The sequence below is a fragment of the Etheostoma spectabile genome, unplaced genomic scaffold (genome assembly GCF_008692095.1).
Source record: "Etheostoma spectabile isolate EspeVRDwgs_2016 unplaced genomic scaffold, UIUC_Espe_1.0 scaffold48, whole genome shotgun sequence".
Lineage (NCBI taxonomy): Eukaryota > Metazoa > Chordata > Actinopteri > Perciformes > Percidae > Etheostoma > Etheostoma spectabile.
This window is the reverse complement of record NW_022605618.1, coordinates 77,303-92,199: the sequence shown is the minus strand read 5'-3', so window position 1 is coordinate 92,199 and position 14,897 is coordinate 77,303. Positions and strand designations below refer to the sequence as shown.

The 14,897-nt window shown below is 40.4% G+C and overlaps 1 protein-coding gene across 2 annotated transcripts; it reads right to left on the bottom strand.

Moving 5' to 3' along the window:
- Nucleotides 1-4,606: 4,606 nt before the first annotated feature.
- Nucleotides 4,607-12,632, bottom strand: lins1 (lines homolog 1). 2 transcript variants are annotated; one of them, XM_032511848.1, is made up of 6 exons: nucleotides 12,247-12,632; nucleotides 12,054-12,143; nucleotides 10,661-10,793; nucleotides 7,848-8,450; nucleotides 6,489-6,672; nucleotides 4,607-5,424 (listed from the first exon to the last, which is right to left on the bottom strand). In XM_032511848.1, the coding sequence occupies exons 1-6, from the start codon at nucleotides 12,562-12,564 to the stop codon at nucleotides 4,671-4,673; spliced, it is 2,082 nt and encodes a 693-aa protein (XP_032367739.1). In that variant the 5' UTR covers nucleotides 12,565-12,632; the 3' UTR covers nucleotides 4,607-4,670. The 2 variants fall into 2 exon arrangements, with proteins under 2 accessions (XP_032367739.1, XP_032367738.1); XM_032511847.1 differs by having other exon boundaries at nucleotides 6,489-6,675; nucleotides 12,247-12,630.
- Nucleotides 12,633-14,897: the final 2,265 nt, after the last annotated feature.

The window sequence follows — 14,897 nt, the reverse complement described above, 5'->3', positions numbered from 1 at the left end:
ACACACACACACACACACACACAAATCAAACAAGAGCCAAACAATCATTAACATACATGATAAGCATCGGCCTACATGAAGGTGGTAGCCTAATCCAAATTTGGTTACAACCCAGAATTGTTGGTGCTGGTGGAGGATCCTTTACTTCAATAGGCCTAAACTGTAAAACACTCTGTTACAATAAAAGTCCTGCATTGAGAATTCGTAGGCTTCAGTAACAGTATGTCACCAAGAAAGTGTAGTTAAAGTATTAAAGTGTTTTGTGAGGGTTCGATATGTGGTGGTTGTATCACTCTAAATAAGAAGGGACAGTTGGATGGAGACGGAAATGTTTTTAAGCAGCACTTTACTGTTCTTCACACTTTATCAGCTCCACAATTTCAATTCAATTCAATTCAATTCAATTTTAGTTATAGCATCAATTCATGACAAGAGTTATCTCAAGACACTTTACAGATAGAGTAGGTCTAGACCACACTCCAGAATTTACAAGGACCCAACAGTTCTAGTAGTTTCCTCCAGAGCAAGCAACAGTGCGACAGTGGCAAGGAAAAACTTCCTTTTAGGCAGAAACCTCGGTCAGACCCAGGCTCTTGGTAGGCGGTGGCTGACGACCGGTTGGGGTTAGAATGAAGAGTGGAAATAACAAAAATAGAAAAAATAGTAATTTGTAGCAGTTCTTTTTAGTAGTTCATGGCATAGCAGGGCACTGTGCGGCATTACAAGGCACAGCAGGATGTAGCAGGACACCGCAGAGTGTAGCAGATGAACATGGCACCGCAGAACGTGTAGCGGGACCATGGCGACAGCTGCTACCATGATTTTGGAGCCTCCCTGATCCGAGGGAACATGCTGGGGAAAAAACACCAACACCACAACACCAACACTTGCTCGTTTTACTTAATCATATGTAGCTGAAGTAACCAGTCAGACGCTAGCAGAACTTAGACTCAGGTAGATGTGGTCCCCATCCAGTTTTGTCTACCTGGGCATACACATTAGTCCCTTACTCTCAGGCCTCTACAAAGCCAATTGTGTACCTGTAATTCGTAAAATTAAGGAAGACCTGGCCCAATGGACAGCTTTTCCACTGTGTCTCCTAGGTAGGGTGAATCTTATCAGAATGACTATACGTCCCCGGTTACTGTATCACTTTCTGCTATAAAAGTCAGGTTGAAACTACACTACAGTGACTCCTCGAGGAAAGGGGCTTGGCAGTGCCGGATTTTAGACGCTATCAGTTAGCATCTGTTTTCATCTATTTTGGCACTGGTTTGCAGAGATGGTAAGTGACTTAGTACAAATACTTAGTTACTGTACTCAAGTAGATTTTTCAGATATTTTTACTTTCCTTTACTACTTATTTTTGTGCCGACTTTTTACTTTTACTGCTCACATTTTAAAGCAAATATCGGTACTTTCTTACTCTTTCTACATTTTACAAAATTGGCTCGTTACTTTAGTTTCGAATCATTTCAGTGGAGTTATTTTCACGTAATCAATACCGAATCTAATCTAATCGGATGGGAATATACGTTGCACTTGACACACCACTACAACACAACTTGACAGAATCATTGTGGCTTGATGGTGCTAACGTTAGCAGAAAGAAAACAGAGATTCAGCAGACAAGCAGGAACACATTCCCATCATCCTCGACCTTATCTGAGAGAGATGTTTGAAATAGTAGGCATCAAGAATGACTCCTGGTAATTGTGCACTATGGGGAATGTACTATGGGGAACTTCTGTCTGTTTAGTCATTCATATTTTATCCTTTATTTTCTTTCCAGAAGCCATATTTGAGCACACACACTTACATGTAGATTCCTTAGCCACAAAGAATATATCTCCATGGTTACTTGGCTGGGTTTAATTCAACCTGGTTTCATGCAACCGAGTCAAAGCTAAATTCATCCAGGATAACTTGAGTATCCCGGCTTAATCCCTTATCCTGGTTTTGTACAACAGGTCCCTGGTTTGTTCAGCTTTTGTTCTCGTATTCCTGTGCTTGTTTTTTTATCCCTGTATTTATTTTTTTGTCTGCCTTTCTCAGAACTTCCTTTGGTTGTTTGTACTTTGCTTTTTGTTATTAAATTCTCAAGCTCGACTTTTCACCTGCCTCCTCTCTGCCTTTGGGTCCACCATTTCACGCACCTCACGACAATATACAGTTCTGATTCAGTTAGCATCTTATTCTACTACTTCCTAGTCAGTATTTAATTTCCTTGCTTACATACAGTATACGTGCAATGCAAGATTTAGCTAAATGAACTGGACAGTAGCGTGTGTGTGTCTGTCTCTTTAATAGCGTAACAACTGTGTAAGATACAGTCACTTAACAAGTGTGTATTTGAGATCACAACGAAGGCCAGGTGAGGACAGGTGAGGACCGAGCAAGGGCCCTGGAAGTCTGTGGGTAGGAAGTAAGGAAAGGGCCAATGCCACCCTATTTTACCCCACTGGCCCGATCTGGCATCATGGCTGGATGCCACAGTTTCATTTCCTATCAATTCTTCAAAATAAAAGTCCTCCGTCATTTTGTTATTTAAATTCTTTTATTGTGAAGCGGCAAAAATCAGGAAAAGTTGGATTTTTGTGATACAGGTAAACCCCAATACAATGCTGGTAGATGTGTGTGTGTCATTCCAACAAAAAATGAAGGGGTAAAGTTTGACCCTGAATTGACCGTTCTTTTCTTTGTTTTTTTGTGTTTTTCTCAAGTTAAACATTTTTAAAATGAAAGAAAAGAAACTTGTCTCATCAAATACGATTATTTATTAATGGCAGCAGTAAAGCTAGGTTAGCATGAAGGCCAGGTAAAAGGCTAGCTGGAGACTTAGGCCTATATACAGGCCTAAATGTATTTGAATTTATTTGTAAAGTTGTAGGTATGGCTGATACTGGGGCAGGGCCGTCACAGAAAAAAGGAAATTAAACGAAGAATAACGTTAAAGCTAAAAGGGAAAGTGACAGACAACGGGGACAAATACCTGAGTCAATCTTGGACGGGCTTTTAACAGATGGAGACAATAACGTGATTGTAAAGGATTCAACCCCCCCCCCGAATTGGCCCTTAGGTACGTAATATTTCTACTCCATTCATAAAATAACGGTAGATTGCGTGATGTGGTTGTAAGTCAGTAGCCATATTTCTTTTCAGACCGTGTTTGTGTTGGCATACGTTCTTTTCCTTTGTCCCCCTGTAACATTACTTGTGTAAAGTGTCCTTGGGCTTCATGAAATGTGCTATATAAATCTAAGTTATAATGTTGGTTGCTAGAAAAAAAAATCGTAATGCTTTGGCACATGACAAAGTGACAGTGATACCCAGTTTAGCTCGCAATACATCCAAAGAAGGTTAAGTGACCGTATGCAACCCTTGAAATGCACAATGCATCTGTAACATCTTCTCTTATTGTAAATGAAAGATTTTTTGTCTGTCTGAGTGACTATATGACCTCCCAGTAATGCTAACTCAGTAATCTACAGTGGGCAATAAAAGCACCGTATAGAAAAACACTACCGCTTTAGTCCAGATCGGCCACTAGAATCAACACAAGCTAAGTCCTGGCACCAAAACAACTGTGGTAAAAATGGCATTAATAAGATTGAAGAATTCAAACAGATATTTAAATGCAAACTTTTCCTAGTAGGGCTGCACAATAAATTGTTTTTTTTAATTGCCATCGCGATAACTGCCGTGATATACACATTGAGAAAGACACTCACAGCGATAGTTGAAAGAAAACATTTGTAGAAAACTGCACTTTATAATCTAACTCACTTTTTATAGTGGTGCCTTTTGTATTCAATTAAGTGTTTAAATTGTTTAACCCTTGTGTTGTCTTCCTTGTCTTGTTGTCAAAATTGAAAATCAACACTTTTGTTAAGGCTTTTAATCAATGTTTAAGTTTTTCCTTCTTTTTTCCTCTATCTTTCTTTTGACACTAAACTAACTTATTAACTTTAGTTTTACAGTTATTTTAGGAATTTATGGTCCATAAATCTCATTTATAGGAAACTATAGCTACTGTTTGTGTTAGACAAGCAGAAATTAGGAATTATTAAGAATGAAATTAAAAGGAATGTATGTTGATGGATAATCACAGACTGGAATATGTCAACTTATAATCAATACTCTTTCAAAAATGCTATAAAATTGAATAAGACTTAAAAAAATGAATGAAAGTAGTAGAATGTTATACTGGGTTATATATATATATATATTACAATTGGATAATTAAAAAGAACATTGATATAGGAAAACGGGTCAATCTGACCAGAGGAAAACATGAGGGTTAGTTAAAGAATGTTGGAAATTATTTCCTTTAAATTTGTTTTATATTTAATAAGAACTTTGTTGTATTTTAGCAGGATTCTGAAAGCCGCAGAAGGGCAGAACTGAGTACACTTTAATATCTGTTTACTTATCGCAGGTAATATCATCATGGCAACATTCAAACGTTATCGCATATTTTCGTCATATCGTGCAGCTCTATTCCCTAGTAAATAGTCACTCTCAAATGCAGTAGTTAGTAAAGTAATTCAATTACTTTTGAGAGAAATAACTGGTAACTGTAATTAATAACTTTTTTTTTAGTAACTTAAAACACTGGACCATTTTAATTAAGCTTCATAACCAAACAAAACATATGTTGTACATCTTTATCATTTATTGAAATGTAAGAGACGTGATAGCTTGGAACAGTTCTCTACTTGTGCTAAGAGCTTCAGGAGTGAAGAGGGGTTGTATGGGAAGAGTTTCTTTGTCTGCAGCCTGGTCACCACCTCTCTGAGCTCTGACATACAGACGACTGCTCTGGCTAATGTTTCCCAGGCCACCTGGCCCGGGTGAGGCCCCATCTCAGACGCCTCATATTGTTTCTGCCTGATAGGTACTGTTGGTCCACTGATCTCTTGTTTCACATCGAAGGCACTAAATGTACTTTTGTCGCATACAAGTGCCTCTGGTTCATCCTGAGAAACCTCCATGTTCTCTGGATCAGACTCGTCAGAACTATCGTACTCTACCAGGTGAAAACCAGCAGCCAAACTGACCCTTCCCACTGGTTCGGACTGGGCACAGGAGCTGAATTTAACCCGATCTGACTCACCCTTACATGTCACCTTTAAAGTATCAGCAGCACATGAGGCAGTAAGAGACTGCTGCAGGGAGAGATGAAAGTGCAGCGAGCGGATTCTTCCGCACGCTGCAGTGAAGCCCTGCCAGTCCGCTCGCAGGTATTTGAGGTATCGCACAAAGTACTCCAGGAAGCAGGTTTCAGTGGAAATGAGGAAGTCCAGGAGGATGCTGTGGTCAAAGGAGATGCTCTGAAGCAGCAGCAGGAAGTGGCAGTGAGGGTTGCAGCCAGAGGCACAGGCCGCCTCCAACACAGCAAAGTCATCCAGCCCAGAACACATTCTGCAGGGAGAAACATCAGAGAATCCCAGTGAAACTTGATGCAATCTGTGTGGTTTTCAGTCTTTTATTATGTGCTATGGTTTATTTGCCTCATCCATCAAACTTGTACCCAGTCATAAATAGTGGTTGCTGAACTGATGTGTAAAACAAGCCACAGTGTTGTGAAAAGCCCCTTTCTGACATTATACTGTAACCAGTGTTGGGCGTAACATGCTACAAAAGTAACAATTACAGTAATGTATTCCTTTTTTCTGTAACACAGTAATATAACGCATTACTAATACAATTTTGGTAATATCATACCCATTACAATGTCAGTATCGCGAGTTACAACGCATTTTAACCCGAAATTAAGTGGGGTTTCGGTTTTTTTAAGAATTCACTGGCACCTCGAAACATTTTGGCACCAGAGAAAAAAAGTCAGTGATTAGTATTTCCTGTTGCTGGAATTTGATGGTTGAGATGACTGCGTAACATCTGTGTCCCAACAGGTAACGCTACGGACATCTGTGTCCTGTCAGCATGGACAGCAGTGTGTCTGAGCAGCTGACAGATAAAAACATGTCAGGAATTAACGTTTAGGCTGGTAAAAGCATCACATTTTATCAACGATGGAAAGTAAGTATACTGAACTTCAATACAACAGCAAGGTATTTTTAATTGAGTATTTCCATTTTTAAGCCTATTGTAGGCCTAGATTTTTACTTCACTATTTGCTTTAAAGCTTTAGTTACTTACTGCAGATTGAGATTAATAATACAGAAGACTGTGAATAAATGCTGGTCCATTAAAGTTGATAAAGATGAGACTTTGTTGATCCTGTGGTAAAATTCACAAGCTACCTGCTAAGTTGTACTTTCGCTGTTATTTTGGTGAAAGTAACACAGTATAAAGCATTACAATTCAGAGACAGTAAGATTGTAATATAACTACTAACTCTCAAATGACAGTAATTATAATCTAGAATGTATTACATTTTGGAAGTAACTTGCCCAACACTGACTGTTAAACATACATACTGATGATGAGAATGAATGACACATTGGTCTGTACGCCTGTTGTACCTGTGATGGAGAAATATGGACAACAAAGCTTTGGCGGCCTCCATCATGTCGTCGTCCTGTTCGCCAAACAGCAGGCTGACCCAGCAGCACCGATGAGTGTTCTCTGTCAGCTGGACACCGCACCGCCTCAGGAAGCCCCACAGACTCTGCAGATACCCAGACACCTCTGTGGCACTGTCCACCCCTGCTGTGAGAAGACAAAGGCAGGTATCAGCATAACCCTGTGTTTCCCATCCATACGCCCACATAGATAAAATCCAAATTGCATTTTATTCTCTCCAATCAATGATGTATTTTTTACAGCACACACAGACCAGTGGCTTCCAAGTCCCTACCCCTTGTAAAGTCACTATAGGCTGTAATATTAACAGTCTATGGAAGTCTCACACCACGTGCATGACTGCGTCAACGCTTCGTTTCAGGCTCAGAGGCTATCGTAGCATTTGGCTGGTGGTCTTGCCCTTGGATTTCTGGCGATTTGATAAATATCGAAATAGTAACAGTATAATAACAGTTCATAATGCTAATACTCTAGTGAGGCACCAGCTGGCTGAGCATTCATTCACCAACACTGCGTCTGTCGTCACTTGTCAGACAGTCTGGCTATTCGCTGTTGATAAATACCAAAGCTTCGAAGTCTAAAGTTCACTTTAAACCCAGCACCAACTTCTTCAAACATTTATCATGTGACATCACATGATAGGTTGTTAAATGTGAATATTTTCTAGTTTCTTCACTCCTCTGTGACAGTAAACTAAATATATTTGAGTAGTGGACAGAACAAGACTCTTCTTCTTGGGCTTTTGGGAAACTCTGATCCATATTTTTCATAATTTTTTGTCAGTTTGTAGACCAGGTAACTAATTGAGAAAATAATCAACTATTAAACTAATCTTTAGTTGGAGCCTAGTCTTGCATTGCCAGACCTTCCTCCACAGAGCTGCAGAGAAAGGTCTGGCTAGTCCATACAGCATTCCGGGATGGGAGAGACATGTGCTCTGGTTTATTGGCATTTCTTTAAACCAATCACAATCGTCTTGCTATGCGCCGGACTGAGCAATGGTGCCCCTGCAAAATAACCTTGGAAAGGAACTTGTTTTGGTGGAATGTGTATGTTTTAGGTTGTTTTATTTGTGAAAACTCAGATTGGACGACAGATAGTCTAGCTAGCTGTCTGGATTTACCCTGCAGAGAGCTGAGGAGCATAAAACCATAGTCCTCAAAAATCCACCGGAGTTTAGAATTACAACACAAAGAAAACGGAAGGTAACAACATCCGGCTGAATTAAGCAGCACCGGAGCAATCCCAGAAGTGGAACGTCATGATATAGACTAGCTGCAGCTCTACTGGATTCTCACCTGTTCCCCCAGCGGTTTGGATGTGAAGCTCCATGGACTTGAGAAGAAGCAGGCTGACAGCTCTCAGCATCACACAGTCTGGTTTCTGACCTTCTTCCCCTCTGATGGATCTGGTCCCCCCAAAGAATGAGGAAGACTCCACTTGAACACTGTGCAACCAATCCGCAGCCACGGCTGTTAACACACTCTGAGACAGCACACTCATGTCCGAGTCAAAGTGCTTGTGTTTCAGCCCAGTGAGCAGCACTTCTCCTAAAGCCAAGTCCTCTCCGGCCTTCTGATGAACAGCTCTCTTCAGAAGCAGCAGCGCTCGTTTTTTGACAAAATACTCTGAGGAGGAGCTGATTATCCTGAGGAGCGCTGAGGAGTGAATGTAGGTCATTCTTGGACTCTCCAGACAGACGCCAGCTCCACATATGACACTGCATGCAGTCAGCAGCTCCAGCAGGTCCAGCAGGAGACAGAAGGTTGTTCCCCAGCGTCCGCTGGTGCTGGGAAGATCCACCAAACACTGCATTGTCTTGTCTCTCTCCTCGGAGAGAAACTTTGAACATAGAGCACTTAGGCTGGAGTCAAAAGCTGCCAGAAGTTTCCAAAGGATTTCTGATGGATGAAAAGAAATGCATTTAACATGAGAGATTAGACGCAACAAGGATCACACTGCAAGTAGTCATGCATTGCCAGACCTTAAGCCGGGCGGAGCCACGGCGCCGCTGAAAAATAGTCTGAGAGGAACTTGTTTTGGTGGAACATGCGTGTGTCCAAAAGTTTTAACAGAAAACTCAGATTGGACAGATAGTCTAGCTAGCTGTCTGGATTTACCCTGCAGAGATCTGAGGAGCAGGTAACCATAGTTCTCAGAAATCCAGTTTAAAATTCCAACAAAAAGAAAGTGAAAGGTAACGGATATCCGACCAAAAAGAGTGACTTCCAGGGGAATTTCCGGCGGCACCTGAGCAATTCTGGAAATTAAACGTCCTGGATATGGACTACTTTGGAAGCAACCTTGGCTGCTCTACTACGGCACTCATGTTACTCTTAGCAATTTTGAACATTATAATTTTATGCAGTGATCATTTCATCACCTAAGTAATAAAGTAACGAGGATTTGCTGCTTTCTGTTTTTTAATCGCCAGAGCAACAATGGTCAACGAAAGCCCCAGACTCAAGGCAGGGTTTGGATAAAGTTCCTTTGATGTTCAAAAAATTTGGTGGCAACATTGCTATCATCTCCAGGAACATATTAAATGCTTTTGAAAACATTTCACCTGATAGAATGTCAACCATCTGAAATTTTGTGCATTTAAGACACACGTTTAATGACTTTTGAATGAACAAAAACTCACAAACATTTGTACCCATGTTCAAACTATTAATTATTTTGATTGATATAGCAATTGGGCTTGGCTTTCTTTAGACTTCTGGGGGGATCTGATGGCATGTCTGGCTAATTACAAACAAAACAAACAAATAACATCCATATTTAGTATATTGGGGGGTACCTGAGCTAAGGGTGTAACGATACATCAATCTGGATAGCTATATCATGTCAATTCTCAATGATCCAATATTATTAAACAAAGGGAAAATATTGATACGTATGATCATCTTTAAGATGCGCCTTTATTTTGAAATAACTGACTGCTTTACTAATTAACTAAGTAATTATACTAATTACTTTATAAATTAAGATGTATTATAAATTAAACTACCCAACAATATATAGGCCTACAAGTCCAGCTAAAATGATTAGCCGATTAATCACATTGACTTATGTCAGTTGATTGAAAGAACTGTTTGAATAGTTTCCAGTTTCTAAAATGTGGAGATTTCTCTTTTACTTTTAATACATTTTCCTGATGATACTTAGTAATGCAGGACTTCTCCTTGTAACAGAGTATTTTTACAGTGTGATTTTAGCACTTTTAATTAAGTAAAAGGATCTGAATACTTCTTCCACCACTGTTTATTTTATGCGTTAACATAAAGGAATGAATATCATCTGACATACCAGATATTTTTGGGCAATTTCACTTTTACGGTTACTTGGCATGGGCTCTATCGGTATTCCCCTTAAAAATCCAGTATCGGCCGGGCTATGGTTTTCCTGTAGCCCATTTTATGAGCCAATCAGTGTCCTAGGTTTGGGAGATAGCAATGACTGTGATGCACAGTATGATGATCCTGGATCAGGGAAATAAAAAGCAGAAGATATGTGAGCTGGCTGATGAGCATGAAGTTCTGCTGTGACCAACAGGGGTGATAAGAGTTCACACAACGGCAGAGTTTGGCGGTCACTCAGGTTTAAGCTAAATCAGGGACCGATTCTACAGATTTCATGAGTCATATTTAAAACTTTTTAAGACCATTATGAAGTAAATCTAAGACCTATATCACAACATAAAAAATGGCATAGTCCGAAAAACATTGTCTCAAACAATTTCCTTACTTCCACACTGGCATCATAGGACTGGTGTCTAGATCGGCTGCAATATAAGTTGCATGTTGGTCTCATTTGTAGTCATAAGACAGCAAATTATATTTGGACAGAAGAAGTACAACCTTCTAAAGCACTGCAGGAACATTTCAATGAGCATTAGAGGTAGCGTTACTACTGACGTAGGAAAATTAAGACCCATTGAAAATTATTAAAGACCTAGAACACAATATTTCAGCGAATGTAAGACTTTTTAAGGCCTACAATTTAGATTTTTAATTTTTTTTAGATTTTTTAAGACCCCGCAGAAACCCTGGAAATGAACAGACAGCTTCTGCTCACAGTGTAAATGGAAAAAAAAACTAACAGGTTTTACCTTGATGTGCTCCTTTAAGAAGTCGTTTTAAGACTTCAGTCAGGGACCACAGACATGTGTCCAATTCGGGACCAGGGACTGAGATGTAAAACGCCTGCACACACTTCTGCTGCCAGACAGGACTGACTGCACCCTGAGAAATCAAAGTCCATCTCATACACATATAATGTTGGAACATAGTAGATTCTATATACATACATAGATTCTATATAAGGTTAGTATTGGTCAAGAAATCATTGCTCAATATTTACGTCTAAACCCTACCACTTCATCTTCTCCTGACCTGTTGGCCTTTCTGTTCCAAATTTGTACAGCAGCTTTTAGGCAAAAACTCTTTACATGTGCTCACTGACACTGTCATTTATTTCAAGCAATCTTCTATGACAATAAACACTGAATAACTTATAAACATGGCTTGTACAGACTTCATACTTTCCTATACTTTTTTTAAAAGGGATATGATATACGAGTATTAATTCGGTGTGGTTAAAAAAGGTTTACCAGTGAAGGAGTTTGAAACAAAAGAGAAATGAAGGAAATGAACGTCCTTTGCTTGCGACTAGTAATGTTCCCCTGACAGAGAAATTCATTTTTATAAGTCTTTTATTTCATATTTCTCTGTAGTAGTGTCCTAAAATATTATACTTTCATGCTATTATATATTCATATCTTGCTATTATTTTAATATCTTATATGCACATTTACCCACTGTGTTTCTAACTAACTTTGTTTCTTAAGCTGTTGCCCCTAGCACCACCGAGGCACTAAATGTCTTAGGTTCGAGGTCAGCAAAGTACACGTCGCCTAGCGACCTGCCATCTGCCCTGGTTGTATTAGTGAAGCGATAAAAACAATAACAGATGTCACCTAGTATCAACAACTGTAATCTTTGTGTGTGAGCGTGTTTTCAATAACACGTCGGCACAGAGATTTTCCAGAAGTTCCCAGGAGTGTTGCTGCAGATAGGTCGCTCTCGCGCGGTGCTTCCCTCTTGCTGCAACAGTCTATTAACTGCATATTTGCCGTCTGCGTCTTGTTTCTTTGCTTGACCATGTTTATTTAGTAAGTTAAAGTGTTATGAACCTGACATCCCCCCTTTTATACTGTGTTGAGGAATGCTACGTACAAATGTTTGTGTAAATGTAATTACAATGGCTTTAACTGACCCCACAGAGTGACACAAGGTATTATGGACACATTGGAGCAAATCTCTGTATGTATTTTAATCCCTTTTGAACTTCAATGTATAGAACTGTCTGGTCTGGGTTGTTGTGTTTTACATACTTTTATACCGATATGGTATGTGCTGAATTGAATTGAAGAAGTTTTCTAAGCAAACTTTGCTAAAACCACAGTATTTCTTAAGACCTGGACTGCAGCCCTTGGAACTCACAGATGTGTGGAGCTGATAGATCACACACGTTGATACGGTCTTTGCAGCCAGATGTGAGACGATCTGGTCCTCAGCCTGGAACTGCTGCACCTGTGGAATAGTCCTCGTTAAGATATCACTGTAGAAACCACGTACGATGTTGACATGTAGCTTTGTGTTTTTGTAATCAGCCTGAGGATGAGTGGGCACTTACAAGTAGTGACATGAGATCCATGTCTTGGAACAACACCGTCAGCATCCTGACGCAGTATGATGAGACAGCTGGAGACAGGCTGCGAGACGCCAGGTTGAAGGTCATCTTCTCCACCAGAGTCAAACTGATGCAGCTCAGCTCCGCGCTGGTCTCACGGGGACTCTCTCTGTCCTCGCCGGGGACCAGTCCGGAAAATATCACGCAGGCCACGCACCGGCTGGGGCATGTTCCCATCAGAAAACACGTGTACGCCTCTGTCAGACAGTCGAAGCGCTCTGTCATGGTGGAGAAGGCTCTGCAGCTCGCTGAGTGCTCCATGGTGCTGCCTCTTCCATGTGGAACACACAGTAACAGAACTTCTCCCCCTCCTCTTACCTCCTAGTTGTTTTCGTTGTTTTTTTTTTCTTCTTCTGCTGCTGCTTGTGCTTTTTCTTCTTATTCTCTTATTTAATGGCGGATTGCAAACAACTTTCAGGTGCATACCGCCACCTACTGTACTGGAGTGTGTAACGTCATGGTAGTTTACTATTATCTTAAATTCTACTCATCAACCCTGTTTCTTTTAAAAATGTAGTTAGTGCCTTCCTGGTGATTCTTATCTTTTTCCTTCTCCGTCCGATCCCAGTGACCCCATCAGATTCCACTCCCACCCTGCCTCCTGAACCCCATCCTTAAACGCCCGTCTTTCCCCTTCATTCACTGTGCAGTACAATAGTTCATGTTCAGCATTTTCTTTAACTCCACATTTTTCACAGGTTTTATAAGTCCTTTTCCCCATTAACAAGGTGCCCTTCAGTCCTTTGTTACCCACTCTAAGGCTTGTCATTATAGACCTAATTTCCTATAATTCGTTATACTGAGAGATTGTTGTATTTAATAATGTCCCCTTCATTTTCTGTCTTCCTCCCACCATTTATGCCATATTGCAATTCCTTTCTTCTTAACCACAGCTTTTCCTAGAGGAATTGGAACTGTTATTTCCTTTAGTAATGCCACTTTAGCTAGTTTGTCTGCACTCTCGTTCCCTTATAACCAAGTCCAAAATATATATAACAAAACTCCAAACCACAACAATGTATACTTGACTACTCACTTTTAAATTTTCCTAGACTTCTTAAAGCTTTTGACACTGTGGAGCACAAGTTCCTTTTTCATTCACTTAGGAGATTTGGTGAGTTCTTTAGCAGTGCCATCAGAACTTTATACAACAATGCTAATTGTTCCATTACGCCTAAACATGGATCCTCTCCTAGATTTGATGTACAGCAGGGCATCCGTCAAGGTTGTCCCATAACACTGTATCTTTTCTTACTTGCCGCCCAACGTCTATGTACTTATTTTAAGAAGGTATTACTATTGCTGATAGAACTATTGTTCTCAGTCAGCGGGCTGATGACCCTACATTGTTATAGGTTAGCTCACAAAGTTCCTTCTATTCTTACTCCTAGGGAGTTTGATTGTTTTTTTTAGAGTTAATAATAATATCCCTATTGGTAATATCCCTGTTCTAGGTAATGTACTTGATATTGATATTGATAAGCACCTCCGTGACGCACTATCCAAAGATATAGTTACTCTGGATGGCATCACCCTGGCCTCCAGCACCACTGTGAAGAATCTTGGAGTCACCTTTGATCAGACTGTCCTTTAATTCCCACTTAAAGCAAATTTCAAGGATCGCCTTTTTTCACCTACTAATTTTGCAAAAATCAGGAATCCTCCGGTCTAAAAATGATGCAGAAAAATTAGTCCATGGATTTGTTACTTCTAGGTTGGATTACTGCAATTCTTTACTATCAGGCTGCTCGAAAAAATCCATAAAGACTCTACAGCTGATCCAGAATGCTGCGGCACGTGTTCTGACAGGAACCAGGAAAAGAGATCACGTTTCTCCTGTTTTAGCTTCTCTGCATTGGCTTCCTGTAAAATCCAGAATAGAATTTAAAATCCTTCTTCTCACCTACAAAGCTCTTCATGGTCAGGCTCCATCTTATCTTAAAGAGCTTATAGTACCTTACAACCCTAGAAGAGACCTACGCTCCCAGAATGCAGGGTTACTGGTAGTTCCTAGAGTCTCTAAAAGTAGAACGGGAGCCAGAGCGTTCAGCTATCAGGCTCCTCTACTGTGGAACCAGGTTCCAGTTTGGGTCCGGGAGGCAGACACCGTCTCCACATTTAAGAGTAGGCTTAAGACTTTCCTTTTTGATAAAGCTTATAGTTAGGGCATAGAATCGAATATTGTTAGGGAGTAGTAGTTAGTCACATAGTTTTCAGATTTATCTATCATATAATAACTAAAGGGAGACTTGGCATACAGCCCATCCGGTTGGGGAGAGTTTCTGGCCCGGCCGGCTGGAGCTCTCTTTACCTGTCTCTCTTGGTTTTGCTGTAATAATTTTAGACAGCGGGGGATTATATTTGTACACTGAGCTCCTCTCTCTATCTTTCCCTTTTCATTTATGTGCATCCATGTCCCAGAAATGCTTGTTACTAACCTAGCTCTGGGGAGTCATTCCCCGAGTCCTTATGTTCTTTTTCCCCATTATGTTCCCTTGGATCAGAGAGGCTCCGAAATCAGGGTAGCAGCTGTCCCCATGGTCCCGCTACACTTCTGTGATGCCATGTTCAACTGCTACACTGCGGTGCCCTGC